At 39.4% G+C, this 26,861-nt stretch overlaps 1 protein-coding gene across 2 annotated transcripts in view; it reads right to left on the bottom strand.

Annotated features, from left to right (window-relative positions):
- GRIP1 (glutamate receptor interacting protein 1) overlaps positions 1 to 26,861 on the bottom strand; it is a 449,905-nt gene that overhangs the window by 80,806 nt on the left and 342,238 nt on the right. The window contains exons 10-14 of one of the 2 annotated variants that reach the window (XM_030820036.1): positions 25,955 to 26,110; positions 25,173 to 25,328; positions 15,375 to 15,561; positions 14,639 to 14,784; positions 2,940 to 3,020 (exon numbers count right to left, since the gene is read on the bottom strand). In XM_030820036.1, coding sequence (XP_030675896.1) covers positions 2,940 to 3,020; positions 14,639 to 14,784; positions 15,375 to 15,561; positions 25,173 to 25,328; positions 25,955 to 26,110 — 726 coding nt within the window. The remainder of the gene's footprint in view (positions 1 to 2,939; positions 3,021 to 14,638; positions 14,785 to 15,374; positions 15,562 to 25,172; positions 25,329 to 25,954; positions 26,111 to 26,861) is intronic. The other variant, XM_030820035.1, reaches the window with a different exon arrangement.

Genomic DNA, 26,861 nt, shown 5'->3' with positions numbered 1-26,861 from the left:
GGATTGCTTGAGCCTAGGAGGTTGAGGCTGCAGTGAGCCCTAATAGTGCCGCTGCACTCCAGCCTGGGTGACAGAGTGAGATCTTGTTTAAAAAAATAAAACATAAATAAATAATACAATATTTCAAAAGGCTCTGTGTGTAAAGTAAATAATGATGATCATCATCATTAACGTTTGCTAGGGTTCACAATGTGTTTAAGGCATTTTACATATAGTAATTCATTTAATCTTGTCAACAATGCTATGAAGAAGGTAATATGTACACCATTTTCTAGATGAAGAAACTTGGCACAGAGAGGTTGAGGGAATCAGGGCAGGAGAGAGTCTAGGCTGTGAGTCCTTGCTCTTAATCATTTTCCAAGTCAATCTTTCTTCCGTCCATGCATCAGCCTTTGCACAAACATTTATATTCATTCATCATCTCCCTTGGAAGCTCATTTCTTGGAGTACATAGTGCTTAGTAAAACATTTGCAGGTAAAGCTTCTTATTCATTCACTCAGCAAACGGAGGTATTATATAAGCACATTGTATGTCAGGAACTGTGCTAGGCCTCAGGATTTTACTAACTCTTAAATGAAAATGGATTCTGGCCTTTTTTTCTTTTTTTTAAAGAGCAAAGTCTGCTTTGTCATCTGGCAAAATACGAGTATTTTCCACGAGGAGACACAAAAGTCAGCATGGTGGTGATGATTAGTTGTGTAAATGGAGCTGTAGCTCTAGAAGAACTGACAAGCATGTTTGACAAGCTCATGTATCATTTCTCTGTCCAGGAATAGCATAACACTTTCAGCTTCCATGAATGCGTTTGCTTGTGGCTGGCTAAAATGCAAGCCATCTTTATGGGGGTTTTTAGATTGTTGCCATTATTGCTACTAAAACCCATTTTAGAGGTAAAACACTCATGCAAAACAAAACACCATCATAAAGCATAATATTAAATGATTCTTCATGTGAATAAACAAATATTTTGTAGTTTGTATACAAGACTACATCTCAAACAAATTAGCATATAAATGTCTACTTTTTAATAAGAAATACACCATAGGCTATTTTTAGATGGATACTTTCTGACTAAATTATGTTTTTTATTTATATCAATTTGTAACTAAGAATACATCTATTGTATTAAAATTAAAGACAATATTCCTACTTAAAATTTGAGAGTAAAATAACTGTGTGGCAGTGGTGATAGAAGCTTCTGAGGAATAGATGACTTCACAATACCAACCAGCAGGAAGCATCTAGAAGGACATGGTGTATATTCTTAAAACTTAGCATAGGGCTTAGAGCATGGTGGACACTCAGAATGCATTTGTTGAGGGAAGGCAGAAGAATGAAAGAATGGAAGTTGGGGCAGGGTTTCTGTGTCCAGAGGCAGGTTATATACTGCATAACTCCAAGACGCACCACTCCCACAGCTAGTTCTGACAGAATAAATGAATGGATTGGAATAAACAAAAGAGAATAACCTTAAAGTTGCATGAGGGTTTGCATGCAGAAGCCATCTTGAGCCCTAAATAGGTTTGGAACAGTAAATTCTGATATACTTTCTTAATTTTAGTAGCCCTAGTTGTTGACACTATAGTGACATACCATCTTTGCTGCATAGTGAACAAACTGAGAGGCTAAGTGACCCAATTAAAGGAATAAACGACTTTAGGAGCACTTAGGATAGTGCTGGAGTCTCTAAAATCCCATTCCATCTTTCTACTTTTCTCCCACTAGGTCACATTAGGGTTTGGGGGGATCTAGGCTCTCTCCCATACATGTGGCTTCTTGCTCTTAAATATTTATTTTGAATTGCAGTACCATTCTTTTTAGTGTTGCAGTAGATATGTGTGGGTTACTGGTTACAAATAAAATTTCATATTTCAGTATTAAATTTATATTGTCCATGTTGAATCAGACAGCACCATTTCATACTGCCCAATTGAGAACTTTTATTTATTTTTTTGCCTGAACCACTGACAGAAATGCTATCTGACAGAGTGTAGTGAGGCACTTTTATGTGGCCTCATCACTCTTTCTTGAAGAAACCAGCTCTTGGTCACAGTCATTACCTCTATGTCTCCTTTGGTCTTTAAGCATTTAATATTTGCTTCATTTTCTTGGGACATTTATGGATGCATTTAGTCTATGGATACTAAAAGCCCCCCAAAACCCTCAATTTCCATTCTATAGAAGTCCATTGGAGCTAACGTTTTCAAAGTTGTTTTTACCAAAGCAGTTATAAAACTAAAGCCCGAGGAAAGGAGGGAATTGTGTACATTTATATGCTCCACTTTTCTTTCTGGTTCAGTTTTCCAGACACTGTGCACTATGGAGGAATTCAAGGATTTACTTAAAGTAAGAGACATTGTTTTAGTCTTGTGAAAGGATTATAGATGCATAGTGGACAGATGGGAAGATAGTCTTAAAAGTAAATAAATGTAATTTTTGTTAAATAGATTATAAAAACTTAATTCACAATATACTATGTGAATTAATATACAATATACTAATAATATATATAATATATACAATATACTAATAATTCACAATATAAAATGTAGAGAATCTATATGCATCTATTTCTCATCTAATTATTTATCTAGTTGTGTGAGATACATGTTTATCTCACCAGGACTCATCACTTGCCAAGCACTATACTAGGTATATAAATATGGATTTTATTCAATAATTAAAGCAATCCTATATTTTCTAGCTATCCTTATTTTCATTTTACAGATGAAGAAATACAAGATTGGAGAAAGTTTGAGTAACTTACCCCATTCATACAGCCAGTAAGTGCTGGAGGTGTGACTGACTCCACATTTTTGTATCATGACATAAAAACTTGGCAAAGACATATAAAACATTTGTTACACCCGCAAACCATTTGACAACACAGTTTTCTAATGCCTTTAAAAATTATTTAAAAGAAATAACTTCTACTTACAACTTATGGTTATTCCAAGTTCCACATTGTGCTTCTTAGGCAGCTTTACATGAAATGTTCCACTACTTGGGATGACAGACTCTAATATCAAAACAAAAAAGGATGTGTTAATAGAACACTGAGGACTGGAGCACCATCAATAAAAATGCATTAGGAATACTTGCATCATAATCATATGTAGCTAAAACTGTAGGAACTGAAGTAAGATGAATGCCTTTAAAATCCTGGTAAATTAAGCTCCTGGTGATGAATACACTTCCTATCCACAGGCAACTGTGCATAATTCACACCAACAGTTGAGTTCAGTATTTCTCAAGTGTGATGCACGCACCATCTACATCAAATTTACCTGGAATGGGAGTTACAAATAATGATTCCTGAATAATTCCAATCTATGAATCAGAATCTCTAAAGATGAGGCCTAGAGATCTTTAGGTGATTCTCCGGCATAGTAAAGTTTAAGAACCTTAGGTCCTATTATATTCTTTCCACCCCCAACCATATTTTCCAAGACTGTGCTATTCAGTAATTCTTCCCCCCACCTCCACCGCTATTTATTGTTTGAAGGTACCTGGGAGAACAGATTTCAGGAGAGATGTCAGTTTGGTGTGATGGTTGCTGATTGGGCAGTGAGAGTGGGTGGAGAGGTGCCTTAATTTGTAATGTAAAAAGTGAAAAGTACAATTAAAGAGGTAGAATCAGGAGTGACATTCAAAATATTTCACAACCAAAACAGTACTGATTATCAATCAAAAAGACTAAAACAACCAATCAAACTAGATGCTGACCACAGAGTTGGAACACAGGGACCCAGGAGATTCCAACTACATTAAATGATTCTTTAGTTTCTGTATAATGAGGAGCTTTTAGACATTCCAGAGAGGATCACAGGGCACTGGAAGGGAGTGAAAGTGGGCTCAGATACTGGCCAGTCAGTATAGAAGTAAGCTAATATCAAAGCAACAGAGAGAGAGAACCAGTGTGCACTGGCTGAATCTCAACCCAGGACAGAGCTAAGCTGATTTTATCCAGACCTAATTAATGTCTGAGAAAGGAAGAAATTGCTACAGACTCTTAAATATACTCTTCTTAAAATTCCTTTGTCAGAAAGACCTTTAATTAATGATAAGGTTAAAATGGAAATACCCATTGAAGAGATAGCATCTATTCATGCCAAGTTGCTAATGACTATAATCCTTTCAGACGGTTTTGGAAAGAAGTGGGGAGAGGCTTCAGGACCAGTGGAAACGTCAGCATAAGGAGAGGATTGTGGGATGGGTGAGCTATCCACTTGGCCAGCTTGATCAGCTTGACTCAAGGCAGGTGCCCATCCGGCACACAGACAATTAACCACAGCAGAACTATTAGGCACTCAGGCCCTTAGCTTAATTTACTAATCACATAGTTAACACATTTAAGTCTGTGCAAAGTGGAGGTGATGGTTAGGATTGGATTCATGGAAACAGAGAGAGGACTCCCTTCTTTGTTTGGCCTTGAATTGCTCTTCTTGACCTCTCATCCTTTCCGAGGAGAAATTCAGGTATTAAATATCTCACAAGACCAGAATCTGATTTTTCAACTCAGAAGGTTCGCTATGCAGCGTTAAACTGGAGCACACAATAGAAATTTGATTTCCCTGGGCCCGCCTGGATTTTAGAAAGCCACCTATAAAAAAGGATCCCCAAACTGGCCCTCTCAGCATCAGTGGTGCTACGGGGTCTTCCTTCTCTGGCCTCCCTCCTTCGCTCTGGTTTTTATTTACTTCAGAGGGGAGTGAGGCAATCAGCTGCCTTTCCCACTTCCTCCCTCGACCAAGTGAGTGTCACGGACTGAGTTAACACCTTTGACTTCGGGGTTGTCTTCAGCTAACACTCTCATGGGCCAGGAAGTGAATCCACATATATTTATTTGTTTACTGATTCACTAAGAATTTGTACCCTTTCAATTTCTCAATAGGACTTGAGATAGAGAAAATTATTTCCCACAGGAGATTTGAAAAAGACTGGCTAATCTGAAAAAGAGAAATGAAGTAGGTAAAAAACCACTTTGGTGTGCTTTACTTCCTGACTTCAGGAGCTGCAAATGTCATAAATATTTCCTTACAAAATATTTTTCCAATCTATGCCTTTCCTGAATCCTTCCCATGCCGCGCTTTAACAACAAAAGGCTAATTGCCACCTTCCTTCCACCTTCAAAGTAACAGTTTAAGAATTTGGAATTAGTATGCACACTGGGGGCAGAGAGGGCCTTTGGAAGTGGCCAGGTTTTGCCCATATGCACCAGCAGCCAGTCAGCAGAGAGAAGGAAGAAAGAAACAAGTGTATATGAGGAGAGAGCCTGTGCCTGGCCTTGACAGCCGTTGAAGTCAGATTCTAGCCCTTCCTGGATGTGAAACACAGATTGTGCTTCCAGTGAATGCCTCTTCTCTGATTAAACTAGGTGGAGTGCATGTTTCTTGCTGGCAACTGAAAGATCCCTGATGAACACATTGATTCGGTAGAGGAAATGGGATGAGGGCATACAGAAAGCCTCCACACAAGTGTTTACGGGCATAGCAGAAATAAATGATTTGATTACTTGGATAAAGCACACAAATGGCCCATAAGTAAATGTGCATGAAGCATCAGTATTTGTAGAACTCATTTCACAAACGTGTGACCATTTTTTTTTTTTTTGGAGACTGGTTCTCACTCTGTCACCCAGGCTGGAGTACAGTGGCACAATCACCGTTCACTGCAGCCTTGACCTCTGCAGGCTCAGGTGATCCTGCTGCCTCAGCCTCCCAAGTAGCTAGAACTACAAGCACCTGCCACCACGCCCAGCTAATTTTTGTATTTTCTGTAGAGACGGGGTTTCCGCCATGTTGCCTAGGCTGTTCTCAAACTCCGGGGCTCAAGTGATCCATCCACCTAAGCCTCCTAAAAGGCTGTGATTACAGGCGGAGCCACTGCACCTGTGCTACCCATTTAATATTTTCTGTTTTAAGAAACAGTTCTCTGTGAAAGGGGAGGGGAGCATACGCATATTTGTACATGTGTATCTGTATATCTGTATATGTATATAGCATCTTGCCCATGATGCTAAGCTTGTATAAGTGGGGTCTTTGAAACACAAGGGCCAGAAAATGCTGTTCTAGAATAGTTACTACAGCAATATTTTGCTTTTATAAATTTTTAATCCAGGGAAACTTGACCAAGATTAACATTGTTAATGACACTGCAGGAGATATTATCACTTCCTGGAAAACAGTAATGAATCACTTCTGACTATATGAGATTTGAAATATTCATAATGATGAACAAATATCAAATAATAAATTTCTTTGATCAAGCTGTGGCTTCATTTTAATCTTTAAATGCCAACATGATTTATTTTATATTTGTTATTTTTTCTTTATATGATTATTTGGCTGCTAAAGCAAAGGCATATTTAATTTGGGGTTTCTTAAAGAAACACTAGTAAAGAGGAAAAGGTCCAATATTTGGAAAAACAGCAGGTTTACAGGAAGTACATAGAATCTAAGAACAAATGATGTTTATTTTGTTAGACTCGCATGTAATTATTTTGTACTTCCCTGATTTTGCTTTATCTTTGTTAATAATATAATTAAAAACACATTTGGGTAAACAAAGGTCTCCTTCTTTCCAAGTGGTCTGCTTTTCTGCCTGAAGCATTCATTGTTAGTACAGTAAGATAACAACCACATCGTAATTCATCAATGCGGACACCCTTTGCGAGGAACGTGAACGTTTAACTCCCACCAATGCAGAGAAAGGCACTGGGGGCTCCATAACGATGGTAAACATTATTTGATAGGATTCTCACTGAGACTTCTTTCCAGAACAAAGATATATATTTTTTTCCAACAAAATAACTTCAGACTTAAAGTAGAAACTTCAGGTATTATTCATGATATTAGTTAGAGATTGGTGTTTAAAAGACAGTAACAAACAAGGCAAAATATAAATTGTGCATATATTATGGTTACAGCTTTATAAAATTATATGTATGGTAAGGATTTTGGTAAGGAATATAAAAAATTTAAACATTTATTAGCATGATGGGGTTATAAGCACCTTTAACTTACAACAATTTCATTAAAGTTACTATGCTGTTTGTGCAGTATAGTACCTATATTTAAAGAGACAGATTTGGGGCCAGGCGCAGTGGCTCACAGCTGTAACCCTAGCACTTTGGGAGGCTGAGGCAGGAGGATTGCCTGAGCTCAGGAGTTTGAGACCAGCCTGGCCAACGTGGTGAAACCCTGTCTCTACTAAAGATACAAAAATACTTAGCCAGGCTTGGTGGCACATGCCTATAATCCCAGCTACTTGGGAGGCTGAGGCACAAGAATTGCTTGAACCCAGGAGATGGAGGTTGATAGCACCACTGCACTCTAGCCTGGGTAACAGAGCAAGACTCTGTCTCCAAAAAAAAAAAAAAAAAAAAAAAAAGGAGGAAAGGGAGAGATTTGGGCAAAAATGAGTCAAGCTTTTTTAACCACTCCATGTCACTTAAGGTATTTATAAAATAGAGGAATTTGTCTCTGAGGTCCAAAGGTTTGGGAATTAATATCTGGTTGTAAAATATTTCTGAGGCAGAATTTTGGAAATGGATGGCTTACATCCAGAAAATTAGGAGTGAATTGTGAATTCAGAAGTACTGAACAGTCTTGAAACAACTCACATCCAATGATTCCCCACCAATGTCCCAAGTTCTTGACTGGCTAGAAAGGATTTTTCTGGATCCAATAGTTTCCAGTAGATACTAGTAGGTTGGTAATGACTAAGTAGAGTGTTTTATTGAGGACTATGATGCTGTATCTTGGCTCAGCGGGAGAATATTGGTGTCAACTAGTGATGTCTGTCATGAGGAAGGAACAACAAGATGGGAACATAGCTTTTCTTGCCCTATTCTGTATTATTTCCATCTATTTGAAGTGGGTTACTTTCTGGAACAATCAAGGGCAGTGGGAGATGAACTTACATTTCCTTTTCCTGTCCCTTATCAAGTAAGCTGGGTACTGAACAAAGTGGGTTTAACAGACACAGTTCCTATTTTTTAGGAGCTTAAATTTAAGATATTAAAGTATCCAATCAACAAATATTAAAATACACACATATATATTCACAAGTAAATACTTAGATACTGCTTATGAAGAAGACTAAATTGTGCTGGTAATTTGACAACTGGAATGTAGTGAGTGGGTGCTGCTGAATGTTCTGCAGTGCACACAATGTTCAACAAATCACCTCCCTGCAACAAAGAATGTCAGTAGGGCAGAGGTTTAGAACTCCTGCTCTAATTGCTTCATCCTGGTAACATCTCTTTGAAGAGTCAGTGCAATGTGATATGGGGAAGAGAGACTCCAAGTCAACTGACCTACGTCTACCATTCACCCTGCTGTGTGACCTTGGGTTTCCCCAATTGAGCCTCAGTTTCCCCATTTATAATGAATAAAGGTATTGGATTACAAGAGACATTTCACCACTAATGTTCTGTTATTGTAGTTAACAATAATTAACCATTAATGTTGTGTTATTGTAGTTATTATACATTCTGGGGTTGCTGGACAGCCTTCTTTGAAAACCATATCTTCACCACCATCTGACCCATCCTTATAAAGTCCTACCTGATTCTTCCTTGGTCATAGCTGACTAGAAGGGTAGGATACCAAACCTAAGCTGGGCCAATTAGATTCTTTCTCCTGGGAATGAGAAATTAGAACTGGCTGGGTACTTTAGCAAAGATGGGACAATTACATACAATAAAAAGTCAGAGAAAACTTGTCTATAGGGACAAATGGAGCAGATATGCAGAAACAAGCAGCACTGAGAGACCAGGAACCCCAGAGAAACAGTGGGGATGATCTCAGCTCCTGATGCAGTCTGAAGTTCCTGATCCCAGTTCCTCAGTAGAGCCAACTGCTCTCCATCCATTCATTCACCGAGTATTTTTTTTTTTTTTGAGACGGAGTATTTTTTTTTTTTTTCTCTGTTGCCCAGGCCGGAGTGCAGTGGCATGATCTTGGCTCACTGCAACCTCCGCCTCCCAGTTTCAAGTGATTCTCCTGCCTCAGCCTCCCTGGTAGCTAGGATCACAGGCACACACCACCATGCTAGGCTAATTTTTATATTTTTAGTAAAGACAGAGTTTCACCATGTTGGGCAGGCTGGTCTGGAATTCCTGACCTCAAGTAATCCACCCACCTTGGCCTCCCGAAGTGCTGGGATTACAGGCGTGAGTCACCATGCCTGGCCTCATTCACTGAGTATTGACCAAATGAGAGCTTCTTGTATTCCAAGCAATACATTGGGTGCTAGGTGTACATTCATAAACAAAACCCACAAAGTCCCTGATTTCATAGGTTTTTCCACTGGAGGAGAGTGAAAATAAACAAATAAATATACAATATAAGGTCAGAGTGTGAGAAGGGCTAAGCGGAACCATAAATCTGGGCAAGAGAATAGAGAGTGACAGATGGTCAGGGAAGGCTTCTCTGAGCATGTGACATTTGAGCAAAGACCTGAATGAAGTGAGCCAAACTACCCAAACATGACAGAAAGCAGCTACTGCAAAGCTTCTTCTGTGGAATTGTGCCTGGCATGTGCAATTCAGCTAGTTCATACTCCCCTCCTAATTCTAAGTCCTGCCATCCTTCTGTGAGATTTCACTGCATGGCTGGTCCTTCCATTATACTGTGTTCCCAATTCTCAGATCTCCTGGTTGAGGATCTTTACCTCCACTCTACTTTTGCAAATCACCACCCTAAGTCTTGCTGGACCTTCTCTGAAATCCTAAACTCTAATACAGCACTTGGGCCTCAATCTCCTAGACATCAGCTCCCTCATTCCTTTCTCTCACTATCCCTTTTTCTTCCTGAAGATCTCTAGTTCCTTAAGTCTTCCCTTTTCTCTCAGTCTATCAGGCTGATCTATTATTGATTCCCATCTCTCCCACTTAGATTCTTTCAAACACAGTAGTGTAGTGTAGTGTAGTGCTGCAGGTGTGGCCTTTGAAGCCAGACTGCCTGGGTTAAAATTCCAGCCTACCATCAACTATGTGTGCCTCAATTTTCTGAGGACATAATCATAGTAATCTCTCCATTGCTGTTATAAGAATTAAACACTTTGATGCACACACCACGTTTAGAAAGTGACAGGCCACAGAGCAAGCATTTGATAAATATTACCGTAATAATTATGATGTTACTATCATAATTTTTCATCTGCTCTCCCAGAAACATTTTGAACCTCCCTGACTAGTTCTTCTGTTGAACCTTCTCTGGAAACCTCAATCTCTGGCTCAATCTAATCATTCATTTTCTCTGCTCTTATTACTTGGCAGCTGAGGTCTCCTGAAAATAAAAAACAACAACAACTTACTCCATTGTGTAGGCTGATGCTGCTCTAAACTTGAAGCTTCCAGACACTGCTTGAATATCCTTTTACAGGCTTCTAGTTGGTTTCCTCATGCATTCCTCTGATTTGCTATTCTAAATCTTCATTCTTTTCAACCCTCCAAGCTGCTGATCTTTTCTCCCTTGCTTGACAGTTCTTACATGAACCATCTAAAAAGCCAGCTAAAAATATATTTATATTCTCACATCCTTTTCTTTTCTTTTTTAAAATTATTTTAATTTTTGTGGGTACATAGTAGGCATGTATATTTATGGGTTACGTGGGATACTTTGATACAAGCATGCAATGCACAATAACCACATCAGGGCAAATGGGGTGTCCATCCCCTCCAGTACCCATACTTTGGGTTTCAAACAATCCAATGATACTCTTCTGGCTATTTTTAAATGTATGATTAAATTATGTTTTACTACAGTCACCCTGTTGTGCTAGCAAACACCAGGTCTTATTCATTCTTTCCAAATTTTTTTTGGACCCATTAACCATCCCCACTCCCCACTATCATCACTACTCTTCCCAGCCTCTGGTAACCATCCTTCTACTCTCTGTCTCCAGGAGTTCAATTGTTTTAATTTTTAGCTCCCACAGTTAAGTGGGAGTTTCTGTGTCTCACAACCTTTTCTACAAATTCATAAGAGGTCTTCTACCTTCTGTCCTGGACTTCTCTTTCTCATTCCTTTGTGGATCTGATTCCATTATTATCTCTTCTCTCCCTCATTCATGTCAGGCCCCAAACATGCTCAATCTCTCCAATCTTAACAAAACAAAGCTGCAAAACAAAATAACACCCATCTGAACTTTGAGTCTCCCACTCTCTGTTGTCTCTTCTTTCTCTACAGCTAAATTTCTTGACCTCACCAAATGTCCCTGGGGCAAAATTGACCCCAGTTGAGAACTACTGAATAAAGGATATAATACAATATAAAATAGAGCAACAAGTATATAAGTAAATACAGAAGTTCTCAAAAGAGGAGCCCACAGTGGTCTCCAGTCTCTTTCATCCATTCAGTGCATTTTTCCGGCCAAACTCTCTTCCAAAATCCAGTTCCTAAAGCAGACAGCAAGCAGAGCATCTCTGTACTTGTCACTCTCCACTCATTCCTCAGCTCACTGCAATCTGACATCTGCCCCTACTTCTCAGATCTATTCATACTATGGCAATGTCTTTCTTCTTAATGGCCAAATCCAAAGGACATTTCCTACCTTATGTTACTTGAGTTCTCCATAGTACATTTAAGCTATCAATAGTGACTTTTGCCTTGATCTTTCTTTGGCTTCCAAAATGCCACCTTCTTTTGGTTCTCCTTCCATTTCTCAAGATAAACCTTCATCGCCTTTGCTCACATTTTTTTCCCTTTAAGTCTCAATATTCCTCAGGCAGAGTCCCCTCCTTAGTCCCTTTCTTACTGGCACTCTTTCCTTAGGGGTCTCCTTTTTTCCAGTGACTTTAACCATCACTGCCATGTTGGTTACTCCTCGGTCTTGCTATCCAGCCCAGACCCTGAATCCTAGGCTCCAGGGTAATGCCTGCACTACTGTCTCCCGGGCCCCTTTTTCTGCATTCCAGTGGCAACACAAATTTGGCAAGTCTATTATTACCATTCAGCAGCTCTTTCTCTCCTATTTAGCTTTGAGCTCTTTGAGGATATGGATCCTTTCTATTTTCTCTTTCAATGATCTGAAAATAGTACAGTGCTTAGCACCTAGTAACAGGTGCTCAATAACTGTCATTTGAATTAAGGAAGAGACATGCTTCTCTTTTTTCTCTAGTATTAGCAGTGGATTTGCCAACTCATCTCTAAAATAGAATTATTTTTCCTATCTCCAAATTTCCCCTCTTCCAGTCTGCTCACCTAAAGACATCACTGTCTACCTGACTGCTCACCCTCATACCTCAGGAGCCATTCATGCTCTTCCTTCTCCCTCATCTTCCATATCCAACCCATAAACAAATGCTACTAGCTCTGCTTCAAGCCATGTCCTAAATTCCACAATTTATCACCACTTCCAGCACTACCACTGTGTCAAGCCATTATCATGCCTTACCTGTCCAACTGCCAGAATCTCCTAACTGGTTTTTCTGCTTCTGCTATTTTCCCCTCCTATGTCAGAAGGCTCTTTCTAAAACATTCCTCAGATTAGCTCCTCTGCATAAAATGCTCCATGGCTTCATTACACTTGGAACGTGATCTAAATTCCTTACCAGGCACTGCATTAGTCGGTCTCTCTAACCCCTCTAACTCCATCACCAAATCCAAACCGAATCCAAACCCAATTCCTTTATATTGTTCCAGGAACAGCCCTTTTTCTTGTTTCTCCAGCAACATAATTGTTCTGGCTTAGGGTCTTTACACTGCCTACTCCCTCTCCCTAGAATGCCTCTTCCGAGAGCCTTACAAGGCTTACCCTTCTCAGCTTTCATATCCCTGCCCAAATGTCAGTCCTTAGAGCATCAGCCTACAAAACTAGCTCCCCTAAAGTCATTCTCTAACCCTCTATCCTGCTGTATTTTCCTCAGAGCACTTATTCTCTAAATTTATATTTGTTAATTTTAATTAATGAATTTTTTTGAGACAGGGTCTCACTCTGTCAATCAGGCTGGGGTTCAGTGGTACAATCACTGCTCACTGCAGCCTTGACCTCCAGGGCTCAAGTGATCCTTTCAGCTTAGCCTCTTGAGTAGCTGGGACTACAGGCATGCACCATCATGCCAGGCTAATTTTTAAAAACTTTTTTTTTTTAAGAGATGAGGTCTCCCTGTTTCCCAGGCTGGTTTTGAACTTCTGGGCTCAAGTGATCCTCCCGCCTTGGCCTCCAAAGTGCTGGGGTTATAGGTGTAAGCCACCACACTGGGCAATATTTGTTAATTTTTAAATTAACTTTCTGTATGCTGCTATAATATAAGCTTCATACAATATAAGCTTTTTAAAAAGTATAAGTTTTTTTTACTTTCTTGTTTACTATTACATCTACATTGTGTACGGGCATAACTGGCCCATGGTAAACAGTAAATATTTGTTGGAATAATGTGATCCCTGAGTCCACAAGCATATCTTTACTAATTGGGAAGGGTTATTGGGTCTGTGAGGTAGTCTTTCACTGTGTGAAGACAATTTTTGTAAATGGGAACTAGCACCAAGCTCTAAAATCCACACACCTGTTAGCTACTGATCAGGATTCTGCCTATAACCAAACTTTAGTTTGGCTCCCTGGAGCCCTGACTATGCTTTGTTTTTGGGCTGGGAGCCCAATTTTAGCAAGAATCCTGCTGAGTCAGTTTAGGGAGAATTTCCTTGGTCCCCCACCTTTGATATTTAATCAAGTTCCTTTTAGTAATTTTCCATTCAATGACTCCCTCTTCTTCACTTTGTCCACTGGCTATAAATTCCCGACTGCCCTGGCTATATTTGGAGTTGGGTTCAATCTCTCTCCCCTACTGCAATATTCTTTTTTTTTTTTTTTAGATGGAGTTTTGTTCTTGTTGCCCAGATTGCCCAGGCTGGAGTGCAGTGGCATGCTCTCAGCTCACTGCAACCTCTGCCTCCTGGATTCAGGCGATTCTCTGGCCTCAGCCTCCCAAGTAGCTGGGACTACAGGTGCCTGCCACCATGCCTGGCTAATTTTTTGTATTTTTAGTAGAGACAGGGTTTCATCAAGTTGGCCAGGCTGGTCTCAAACTCCTGACCTCAGGTGATCCACCTGCCTCGGCCTCCCAAAATGCTGGGATTAAAGGCATGAGGTACCATGCCTGGCCTACTGCAATATTCTTGACCCCCTACTGCAGTAGTTTCCAATAAAAGTCTTCCTTTTCATTTTTAACAAGTATCTGCTGTCATTTCTCTTTAACATTAAAAACTAAATATTTGCCACCTGGGCTTGTTTAAATACACTTCGGGAATTTTCATTGCTCTCAAAAGAAGTTTCATGTGTTCTTTGCAGTGTGAAGGGTCAAAGAGAGGCTTTACTTGTCTCTGTGACTGAAGAATATGGTTCCTCTAGTATACAGAAGAAAGAAAGAATGAAGGCCACATGATTTATTTTTATCGCCTCTATAGTTGTGGCTATTACTTATTCAATTTGTTACATTTATTTTCAGTTGTTCTTGTGGTGACATTTTAAGGAATAATCCAAAACAATGCTCAATTCAAAACAACACCCAAACCTCCTAAACAAAAGCACGTTCAGCATATAAAATAGTTTCCTCTCTGCCACATAACCAATATAACTCACATGCAGTCCACTCATGACTGTCACTGACTTGAGATGATATGATTATACCTGCAACATCAAACTCGATTTCCAGTGTGACCTTGCTCGTGATTGAAGAGTCTCGGAGGAGCTGATTGGCTTCTTCGAAGGTGCTGTCTTCTGTTGGAATTCCATTGATGGCCATCACTCTGTCTCCAATCTGTAGCACCCCACATCTAATTTAGAACCACATGTGAGAGGTTGTAGATGGAGTAAATAATTACCAAGCTGAGCTTGCCAAATCTACCTTGCTTGATCCTTGCAAAATAGCATCATAATTGGGTGTTGCTTATTCAATGCTGTGGGCATCATATAGGTCAAATTCAACGTCATATGTTGTTGCAATTCATGGTTATAATTGTGAGCAGGGGAATCCTGAAGTATCCCAGAGAAGTAATTAATAATTCAAACCATGGTATTGTTAGAATCTGATCCAAACCAATATTTAGTAATAATGAATGTATATTCCCCCACGGCAGAAACTATTGAAGTTGAAGTTCAGGATATGTTTATTTATGGATTTTTCTCCTTTTTAATTAATATGGCTTCTAGTCCCTTGATGGACAAAATCTGCTAGTTAAAGGCATCCATGCTCATTACTCTTTTCAAACCTGATCAAGAACATAAAATTTTATTGTCAGAAGAGAGTTCATCACATCTTGCATTTCCTGCATTGAGCAATGTTTCATAATTTACTAGCCATTCAAAGACAGCAGGTACCAGAAATGCAGAGCAGAAAATGATGCTGTGAAAGAAAGTGTCTCACCTCTCTGCTGGGCTGTCAGCTTCAATATAGGAAATCAGAGGTGGAGAAGAGAGAGTTTCTGTGGCAAACACACTGCCCTGCAGTTGGATCCCAAATCCTGTGACAGGATCTGCTGTCAGCACAACCTCTGTGGTTTCTGTGTGAACAACCTGCCCAGCCAATCCCACTGTGCTGGAGGCTAAGGATACTAGAGGAACAAACAGAAAATACTGACTTTAGGTTGGAGCAAGCACCAGGAATACCAGCATTTCCAAACTAGATCGTGTCTCTGCATAAAAACTCAATAGCAATGGTGGGAGGTTAAATTATGGCCTCTGGTTTAGCAAGAGTTGAAAAAGATAAATGAATCTCTCAATATTCATCACATTTCTATAATAACATCAGTGTATCCCTGCACCCTGGCTCCCCACTCCTCAAACCAGGGATCATTGTGGGGGCTTTAAGAGGATGGCCTTAGGGTCAGGGTATGTGGGTTTTAGTCCTGGCTCTATCACTGAGCACCAGCTGGGGAACCTTGGGGTAGGCCATTTTGTCTCTTTGTGTGTCTATATCTTATCTAAGGAAAAGGGAGTTGAGCTAGCTGGTCTCACAATTTTTCCACTGTAGCTATTTGCATCTGGGCTTTGTGACTTTTAAACAATCCTACCTTCAGCTTTGAAGAAATAATTAATCTAAATCTGGCCCCTGGAGTGGTGAGGCTGTGCTGGTCCTCAACCTTAATCTAGTGTTGGGTTGGCATGATGACATTGTTTAAACTCCGTACATTCCTCCTGCCTCCCCTCCCACCCAGCCCCAGAGTTTGGTCTCTTTAGCCCTTGCTCTTTCCCACTGGATTTCTAGTCTACGTTGTTGTATTTCATTTATTTCCTTTTATTTCTCCTATTTCATTTATCTCTCTGATATTCATCTACACCTTCCAGCAGACATCTCCGTCTTATTTCCACTCCCAACTCATGAAAGTGCTGCTCCACTCCTCCATGCCTTTCTCTCAGATCTGCCCATTGGAGCTTGGCCACTTGTGCTCTCTGTGAGCACAGCCTCTGCCTGCAGGTCCTATGCTGCACTGCCTCTTCCTCCAGAAACAGTCTGGCCCCCTTTAACTAAAACCTGATGACACCATATACCTCATAACCCTCTCCAAAAGACATTTTCTTTTACTCCCTCTACAAGTGGCAGGAAGACAGGTTCATAATACTCCTCGCTCTCCACATATGGTACATTGATTCAACTACTCCTATTTAAAATTCCATATTCTGTACTTATTTCTTCTCTGTCTCATTTTCAAGCCCATAATCTCCTTTTTCAAAATTCTCCCCCTTTTCTTCAGGACTTCAGGACTTGCCTCTTAGTCTGTCTTCTCTAACCTATAGCGTTTCCTTGTCCTCTGCCTCTTTGACATTATGATGATAACCTTCTAGCAAGCTGGCTTTATGCTTCTTCAACTCTCTTCACGTCAGTTCCTAGCAATACCACCCTATTTCCACTCTCTGCCAGCAGAGCCCTATGGTGGTCCCCATCTTCCTTCAAAATGAATAGATCTTCAAGATCTCAATATCTGAATCCCCCTTGTTGATCACATACCCTTTATTAGCCATCTTTCCCACTTCCTGCAATCTGTCTCCTCTTTATGGCTTCCAGTCCCATTCTCTCTCACTTGTCTCCTGAGTCTATTGGTTTTCCAACAATATTTTAGCAACAGATTTTTCCCCTTAAAATGAAAACATATAAGGGATGCCTTTGCATTCCAGATAAAAACAGCTACTGTAGTTGATGTGGGAATGGGAGAACCCTGAGGCTTTCCTTGGCCTCATGTGGGGATCTGGCAAGTGCAGGTGGAAAGCCATGGTCTTCGCCCACTGGCTTTGCTGGCATCATTTTCCCCACACTCCGCCTGGACCCCTGGTGAGCATTTTAATAATGCATCTCCTAGGCTCAAAGATTCTTAAACTTCATGGGATTTTTCTATACCCTAATACTTTATACTCTATGGTAATGCCCAGTCAACTCCACTGCTGTTACTAAGTTGCTGAAGGGTGCTAGGAAAAGTCACTACGAATTCACAATCCTATTAGGTCCTTAAATTATTTGTTGTGTGATATTTTGACACCTTATTTCATTCCATGAAGGATTTGTCTCAAATGTTTCTACCCTAAATCATGGTCAAATGTTACTCCTCATTTCCTGTAAGACTGAAAAGATGCAACCCTTTGACGAGAGTTCCTTAAACAACATTCTGTTTAGCCTCAATTTCTCTTTATCAGTATTTGTTCCCTCTTCCTTTTTCCCCCCACTACAGGAGGTTGTATTCTTCCTTCCATTTCAAGGCTAATTCCCCCTTTTAGTGTTTTTAATACTATCCCTTTCCACCCCCCATGATTTTGTGCCATGAAAAAACTTGCCTCTTGCTGCCTTTCCAAACTTTTCTGCTCACTCCCCCAGCTTTCTGACTTCTGTCTATAGACTTGTACTGATTTTGAAGCTGCTAAAAACTTGGCTTCTGCCTTCACCATTTACTGAAACTGCTCTCACCAATGACTTCCTGACTTCTAAAATCAATGGCCTCATCTGCTCTAGCTGGCGACTGGCTTTAGGACCATCCCTTGCTTTCTAAAATTGTTTATTTGGTTTTGATGAAGCTTTGTTTCAAGTGTCTTACTTTTTCAGCCCCAGCCAGTTGCTTTGCCTCCCTCTGCATTCCAGCGCACTGTTCCATCCTCCGTCTTTTCTACTCTCATTCTTTCCCTCATTCATGCCTACATGTCTTCTGCATGTATCTTCTCAACTCTTTCTCTTGTTTTTGTCAAGCTCCAGCAATGGATCTCCCTCCTTGATGGGTATCCCATCCACACACTCTCTCATTGGCTCCTCAAACTCAATGTTTTCAAAATTGAGCGAATCCTCTTCCCTCTCTCATTGCCACTACTATTTCTGTGAACAGGACCATCATGTTTATTGCCCTCTGGGCTTAAAATCTCAAAGTAGCCTTAACTCACAACTCCCCATTGTCTCAAATTCTATCCATTGCTAAATCCTTTCTGGATGACCACTGAAATATATCTTACAAAAATCCTCTTTTCCCTTATTAATTTCAGTACCTCAATTTGGGCTTTCATTATTTTTTATTTGAATTATTCTAATGTACTTATTTCTGGGTCCTTACATGCAAAATATTCCCTACATATTATTTCCAGATGAACCTCCTGTCAAACTTTCCTGATATGATGAGGCCCCAACTTATTTACTCTGCATGTATCTTCTCAACTCTTTCTCTTTAGTTTCTGTCAAGCTCCAGTGATAGATTTCCCTACTCAATGGATATCCCATCCACAAACTGTCTCATTGGCTCCCCAAAATCAATGTTTTCAAAACTGAGTGAATCTTCTTCCCTTTCTTATTGCCACTACTACAGAGCAAGGCCTCATCATCACCAGTGTACAATACTGGATAGACTTCTAACTAGTGACCCTGCCTCTTATTTTATGCTAACAGCCTCCAATTGCTGCTAGGGTGGCCTTTCTAACATGCAAGGGTAACTCCTGCCCCGTTTTGAATTTTCAATAGCTTCCTGTTTCCTATAGAACAAACTTTTCAATTCTAGCAGAGCACATAGGACCCTTCATCGGTTCCTTTCTCCTGCCTACCCACTCTCCCATTTCTCTGTGATCCGTTCATGTGCTATGTGCCCCAACCCTCTTGACACACCTTTGTGTCTTCACATATACTATGCTCTTTGCCACTTAGCTCTTGCTCTGGGTCCTTTTCTCTGTTTTATCCAGGCAGAATTAGGTACTTGCTTTTCTGCATTTCCACATTTCTAATACATGGTCCCATTTCAGCATTTATCAGGTCTCTATTTGCCTGTTTCTCTCCACCTGACCCTGAGTTTTTGAAAGGTTGGAACCAGCTTTTTCAATCTCTGAAACCTTAGTGCCTGGCACATTCAATAAATGCTGAATAAATGAGGAATGAAATCAAGTTTTGGGATGTCATCTACATATTCCTTTTGGGAAACAACACTTCTCATAGATGCTGCTGAGTTACCATAAGGAACTACAAGTCATTCTTCAGGACCCAGGTAATTGCAGCTGATGCGGTAAGGGAGGGTGAAGTAGACCATTTGTCTAGGAGGAGTAAGAAAAAAAAATCGACTTTTCCTTAAGAAGCACCATGCTCATTCTGTCTCAGCTGGATTAAGGTTAACATAGCCTGCAGTCGGGGGGTGAAGATAGCCTCCAACCCTACGCTTCTTACAGGTGGATGCTTGCAATTGCCATGTCTGACATATGGACTGTCATGTATTAATTTAGATCACATGTTCTAGTGTGGTTTCGCTGATGTAGAGTGTACTGTGATTACTCTCCAGATCATAATTTTTGCTATCAGTGGCACCAAACCACTGGGAGACACCATTTCCTGTCAATAAGGATCTGGAGAGTATGTTGCATTCCAGTTATTACTCACAGAAGATGAGAGTATCATGTTACAGCATCACCTATTTGGCAGGTAACTTCCACTTATCTTCTAGGTGAAGCTTTTTGGACTTAATCAGGAATCCTTTACTTTCTGTGACTCTTTTATAGGTTCATATTTTTTTTTCCATTTGAGATCACAATTTGATATAGATTATCGGACTACTTAATTGGAGTTAAAAGCTGTTTCAGAAACTTTAAGGCAGCTGTTTATCATCTTCACTAAGAAAGAGCCAAGAAAAAAGAGGTCAGTTTAATAGTAACAGGTGAGATTATATTAGATATAGTGAAGCCTTCTCAAAAGAAAGACTTGCTATGTTTTTTGAAACAGAGAGGATAGTTGAATAATTTTATTATCCAGAAGGTTTTGAAAATAAGTACTAATTTAATGTGAATATTATTAAATTTATAAGCTCTATTTGGAGGCAAATTGCGATGATAAAAATTATTAGAAAATTGAATTTAGGATTTAAAATAAATTTATGTATTATGTATTGGTTTTATAATTATATAGTTATAATTTATATTATACATATAGCATTATAATAAATAATTTATGATTTTATAATTAACTCTGAAAGTCCTCTGACATATTGGAATCTTTTATTTGACAAAAAGCAAAATTTCATTTGAAATTATATGTATTGATTAGTTACACATATAAAAGTTTTGAAAACTATTACCAGATATGAAAAAGATATATCGTAGATTTAAAGATAAGGAACCAAAAGAAAAAAAAAATACTAACTTGGAGGAGAAAAAAATCAGCTTGATTATCCTGCTTCATTAATGTGGTCAACCAGCAAAAGAAAATGAAGGTGAATATTCCCGTCATTTGAAAATGTGGATGATGAATTCTCTCTCAAGTAGCAGATGCTTCCGCAAGGTATTCAGTCGTCATTGCTACAAGCTACCGGCTTTGGCCGAGGCTTGCCTACTCCTCAAGGTGAAGATGGAAATGACTAAATTGATGACACCCTATGTTTGAATCCTGCTAACTGGTGTATGCCGAGGTTGTGTTCAGGATTCGTGCCTGCTCTGTCCTGTTCCCATTTTCACATGGAGGGTTCTGTTCACAACTCTTCAGATTTGTAGGGAATGACCGTGTTTTTGTCAACTCTTGTTCTTCCTAGTGTGAGAAAGGGCAGGGGGAGCCGAAAATACTTCCAAAAGTTTAAAAATTTACCAAATGTTTATTTAATTTAGTAGGCTGCAAGATTTCCTATCAGCTATGAGAGGCATTTAAAAAATATAGAGAACTAAGGACCCCAAAGATTTATTACTATAATCTGTTTTTTTTTTTTTTTTTTTTTTTTGAGACAGGGTCTCACTCTGTTGCCCAGGCTGGAGTGTAGTGGTGGAATCTTGGCTCACTGCAACCTCCATCTTTTGGGCTCAAGCGATCCTCCCGCCTCAGGCCCCCAGGTAGCTGGGACTATAGGTGTGTGCCACCACACCTGGTTGATATTTTTTTTTTTTCTTTTTTGTAGAGACAGGGTTTCACCATGTGCCCAAACTGGTCTCAAACTCCTGGCTCGAGTGATCCACCTGCCTCAGCCTCCCAAAGAATAATGTGTTTTTATTATTGATCCTGTAATCTAAGACTTCTGTCTCACTAAAGTGTCCCACACTATAGTCAACCTGCCATAGACCTAACACATGTATATCGTGTGATCCAGTTCAGGAACACAGTAGAGGTGGCCAACAGCTCCTTTGTCCAAATGAAGGTGTGAGGACAGTTCTTAGGGTGTCCCCTTCCAGGGCTCCCTGAATGGTCACTTATAAAATCTTACCAGTAGCTGCCTTTATCTTCCATTCTTTGTTCCCAGGTCAATGGAAGGGACCAGAAAAGTTGTTAGGTTTTTTTCATTTTCTTTCCTTCAGCTCTTTTCAATGACACTCTCTCTAGCAGTAGTTACTACTGATGACAAAAGCGGCAAATACCATTCTGGAAATGTGCTCTAACTTCTACTCTCTGCTGCAATTCAGGCAGACTGGGAAGAGACAGAGTCTCTACACTGGCCCAGGGTACAGTGGCGGGGAACAGAAAGCAGGGCAAACTAGCTAGATCTGTTGCTCAGCCATGCTGTTGTTACAGGGAGATGATGAGGTTCTGGTAGGAGACTTGGCCTCTTTGGCAGAAAAAGAGGCAGCACAGGCAGCCAGGGAAAGGGCAGTAAGATTCCAGCAGAGGAGATGAGAGGGCTCCCTCTATGACATGGCTTGGCAATGCCTCCAGGGCTTTGTGACACTCATCAAAGCGTAATGTGTGCTGTATTCATTATTTTCCCTATGAAACAAACATGACACCTTCCTGTTTTAATACTTGTAACACATCACTGTATACAGACTTCTTGTATTTCCTCTTTGATCAGTGATACAGAATGTTTTAATTTTCATGTGAGAAGATTTCATTTTTTTTCTGGGCATCTCTTTCCTTGGCATTGGAAATACATATGAGCATTTTCTGTTTTGCAAACTCTGGCCTCAAGTCATCACCAATACAGCAAAGAGACTTTTTATTGTATTTGTGACTTTTGCCATGATTCACCATCTATACAAATGGCCTGGTTGCTATAGAAACATAAGTATTACAAAGCAGGCAGCAAATGGTGGCACAGGATAAAGACACAAATAAAGCGGTGGAAATAAACCATGGTATACTAAGAGTGGCAATAAAACTTTTATTATCAGTTATTTGGGAAGACCTTTACATCTAATGTGACCATACCAAACCTATGCAATAAAAGAAAAGAAAAATAAGCTCATTAAAAAAAAAAAAAACCTTTGCAATGCTATCATTTTTTCAAGTCTTTTTGAAGTATGAATAGAAGTTCATAGCATTTTGGAATTTATTGTTTGAATAAAATACAAAATGTATGATCTCCTGAGACACATTTATAAACATTCTGGTACGTACATTGTGAGTGGTGCTCTAGCGGCTAATGTCTACAGCAAACACAAACAACTAGAAATGTATTGAAACAGGTTTCTGTTTATATTTCTACCATGTTGAAGAATAATGTCCTGATTCAGGAGAGAATTTATGAGTTGGTTATGCATATCAGTGACAGCACTGCCTCAGCTTTGTTTTCTACTACAAAATTTAAGACATGTAAATATCAACCTGAGATAGCCAAACATCATTCGTTTGTATTCACTAATGTCCCTAATCAACATAGCAAGTCTTACCTAACACAAACAAATACTAGCCTTTGAAGCAGAAGTACGAACACTAATGACTTCATTTTAATTGCTCTTCCCTGCTGAGTGCTGTTAGTCTGTTTTTGTCACTGAGGAGTACTACACACAAAGCCATTATCTGTTAAAAAAAATTCATACACAAATACCCACCACAAACCCTGAAAGCATTATATAGAAGACTCAAGATCTATGTATTATGCCAAAATGTACCCCTCGTGAAAAAGACCGAACTTTGAGAGCAATGTCAAGAGATTTTCTCATGTGACAATTCATATTTAGGCAGATGACAGTTAACACAAACTATTCAAAATAGCTAACAATTAAATTGTGCTTACTATTTACCACGTTTTGTTCTAAACACATATACACATGCAATCTCATGCAATCTCAATTACTCAATGAAGTAATTCTTCCTATTTTCAGTCAAGGCATACCTCATGCAATCTTCACAATTACCCAATGAAGTGATTTTCCCTATTTTCAGTTGAGGCATAGAGAGTTTACAGAAGTTGCTCAGGGTCCTACAGCTAGAAGGTAATGATGCTGGGATGGAACCCAGGTAGCCTGGTTCCAGAGTCTAGGCTTATAACCAGTTCACTGTATTGCATTCAACTAGTTTCTTCCAAGAGTAAATAATTTACTCTAGTGTCAGCTAAAAAACACATGGGACTCTAGGAGCACTTTGTTCTCATTTTGACTAAACTCAATCTTCCACTTTCCTAATTTCAATTTTACTATCATTTTCATATACCAAAGATGACAAATCTCCTTATATGTAAAAAAGTATATGCAAGTCTAAATCATGTACAAACCACAGTGGTGACCCTGTCTTATGCAATGGAGTTCACTGTAGGGAAAGCTTCAGTTTCCTGTATCATGAAGAAACTAGTTCCCAGTGTGGGTGATGGCTGGTCTTGGGCAATTAGGGTGGCCCTGGTGAGACTGGAGAGAGATCCTCCTGGGGAGATGAATCTCTTGCAAACAAGCTGAAAAGCCAATAAGTCCACACCAGCTGTGAAGTATCTGGCTTTGGTTTTATTTAAGTAACTTAAGGATGTTCCTTATTTTTATTCCCATGGTGAGCACAGGAAGAGATCCCATCTTCTTTAAATTTCTCTGTAGGAATCATAATCATGGCCATCAAAAGGGATACAGGACAAGAAACAGACTCTTAGACTATGATTAGGTCTAGTTAGAAAGGTCAGTGTTCTCTTCTTCCACAAGTTATGTGATCATGATAAGAGAGAATGATCTTCCCCAACAGAAACGATAAGTGTAGGAGTGATTTATATTTCTTTCTTTTTAAGGCATTCAATCACCCTTTTTACCCCTCTATTCAGACAACCAGCTATCCCAAAGCAAGTAGCCAACTATATCTTCCTAGTCTTGCTTAGTCTATATCGTGTTTGGCTGTCCAAATCATTTTTACAAGAATCATGGTTGAAATTCCTAGACTTTAGGATGCTTATTGTAAAGCTGAGCATCCATCCAATCTTCCTTAGGCTGGAGTGCACAATAATAAATATATGTTAGATCACTGATTACCAGCGGGGTAGGCTTCTGGAAAAAGTATTGGAGTCTTGGGGAATGAGATATAGTTTAAAAAGGAATGTTCATATTTATCATTGTTTTGGGGAGGAGGGTAACAAAATAAAATTTAGTATGAAATTTATGACAACATTAAATGAATGCATGAGAATCTTATATTTATCAAAAGGGGAGCATCGTTTTCACAAAATTTCTTTAGAGTGAGTAAGAAACTAAGAACAAAGGTTTCATGTCCAAAGCCACCCAGAATATAATAAAAGGAGTCTTAAAGGAAAAAATCATATCTTGGGTATGTTATGACATCAAAAGAGCAGGAAAAATCTCAAATCTCAAATAAAAAGTTTTAGCGGAGGTAGTATGAATGAATTCAGCCTGAAGTTATATTGGGATACAGTCATTGCCAAACAGACACTGGGTATCATGTCAACGGTCGTTGGCACAGAGCTGTTAGCTGCTCAGCATCTACCTGATCACTTAGGCCACTGTGAAACACTCTTCCCACAATTTCAGTATTTCCAAGGCTCCAATGCCCACAGTTTTTTCCAGACCAAATGCCATTGGCTGTCATTTCACTTACATGAGCTTTTGAAGTCTTTCTTTTTCAGTCTCCTCCTCATCATGGTTCCACGTGGGCTGGTGGAGTAGAGGCTTCGAGGTAGAGTCCCCATGTTCAGGGAACTCAGGCTGTATGCACTCATGGAGGTAGGAGAGAAGGATGAAGACACCAAAGCTGCTGCAAGAGAGTGAAGACGTTGCACAGAGCACTCTCAGGTGAGGTGTGAGCCCGCCACACTTGCCAACCAGTAACAATCAAGAAAGACACACATGATGCATAGCAATGGCTAGGAAGGACCCCAGCCAGACAGAGGCCAGCTCTCAGGAACATGAGACAATGTTTTACAAGAGCCTACAAATGCTGAGGGGCAGCAGGATCTTTATAAGCTCACAGGAACACAAAGAGACTCTATGAGAATTGCTTTAAACAAACAAAAGGACAACTTTGTCCATGAACAACTCAATGCATCAGATATATAATCTCATTTTCATAGATATTTTCGGACATGAATCTCATAAGTGATTCCACATATACAAAGAAGACCTGAGAACATTGTCTCTGTATAATATTCTGAATTGTTACTTCCTGAGCCACATATAAAGCATTCTGAACATTTACATCCTTTCCTAACAACAAATGCTTTCTGATGGAAAAGAAAAAAACCTAGGAGATGTCAGAAATGATAAATTGCTACTAAAAGAAACAGAAAAAACAACACCCATGAAGCCAAAGATGAGAAAAGGAAAGCGTGAGAAAAATATAACTGAAATAAAAGACCAGAAGGAGAAAGCATGGAACATTACGAGGGCTGTTTGGAGGAGGTGCTTTCGGGAATGTCAGGGCTGGTACTCTGCAATGGTCAGGGTGGTACGTGTTATAGTGATGGTTGGTGTGAAGGCTGCTGTGGTTGCTGGCCCAGGAATCCCAGGTAAGTTGCCTGTCGCTCCTCTGAATTTTCACTGCCCATATGAAGTGATGATGAGAAATAAGAAAAACAAACAAACAAACAAAGAACCAAAAAAGAGGAAAAATAACTGAATTGCCCAAATTAAAACTATAACAAAAAAGAAAGCTGCTTGCAAATAAAAACAAATCTACTTGGCTTTGCCCTTTTCTCAGTGGTCAACAAAATAGATGATTAACATAAAGGATGCAAACTTTTCATCTTCCCAAGAATAATGCATATCTTTCCTCCGCTCCTTTTTTCTTCTTTTAAGATGACTATCGAAACAATTTCTAATCTCCCCTGGTGTTTTGCAGCAGAGATTAAAAACATTTTTTTTTTAACGTAAAAGTCAGCCCCTCAAAGATCTATGGCACACAATTAGTAATTAAAGATTCGCAAATCTTGGCCAGTTAGTAGCACTTGTTTTGAGAAAAAGAAAAGAAGGAGCAATAAATCACGTTGGTGCATGATTCAAGTGGTTTACTAGTCACACATCAGAATTTACTGCTCTGACATTTTAATCGCACTACAATCCATCACTTGGACTTGATTTTCCTCAACAATAAACCACTCTAATCATCTATCGGTAACAGAATCTTATCTGTATCTCGACTAATAAGGAGACGATAAAGGTCTCTATATTTTATGATTTTTTGAAAAAGCATATTTGCATTAGAAATAATTATTAAAATATTTCACATATTTTTATATTTCCTTGATGCCATAAAATTTTAATAAACTTTATTTCAAACTTTATTAAAATT

This window comes from Nomascus leucogenys, chromosome 10, assembly GCF_006542625.1.
Source record: "Nomascus leucogenys isolate Asia chromosome 10, Asia_NLE_v1, whole genome shotgun sequence".
NCBI lineage: Eukaryota > Metazoa > Chordata > Mammalia > Primates > Hylobatidae > Nomascus > Nomascus leucogenys.
Note: the sequence above shows the minus strand (reverse complement) of the source record. Positions and strands in the feature narration are given on the sequence as shown.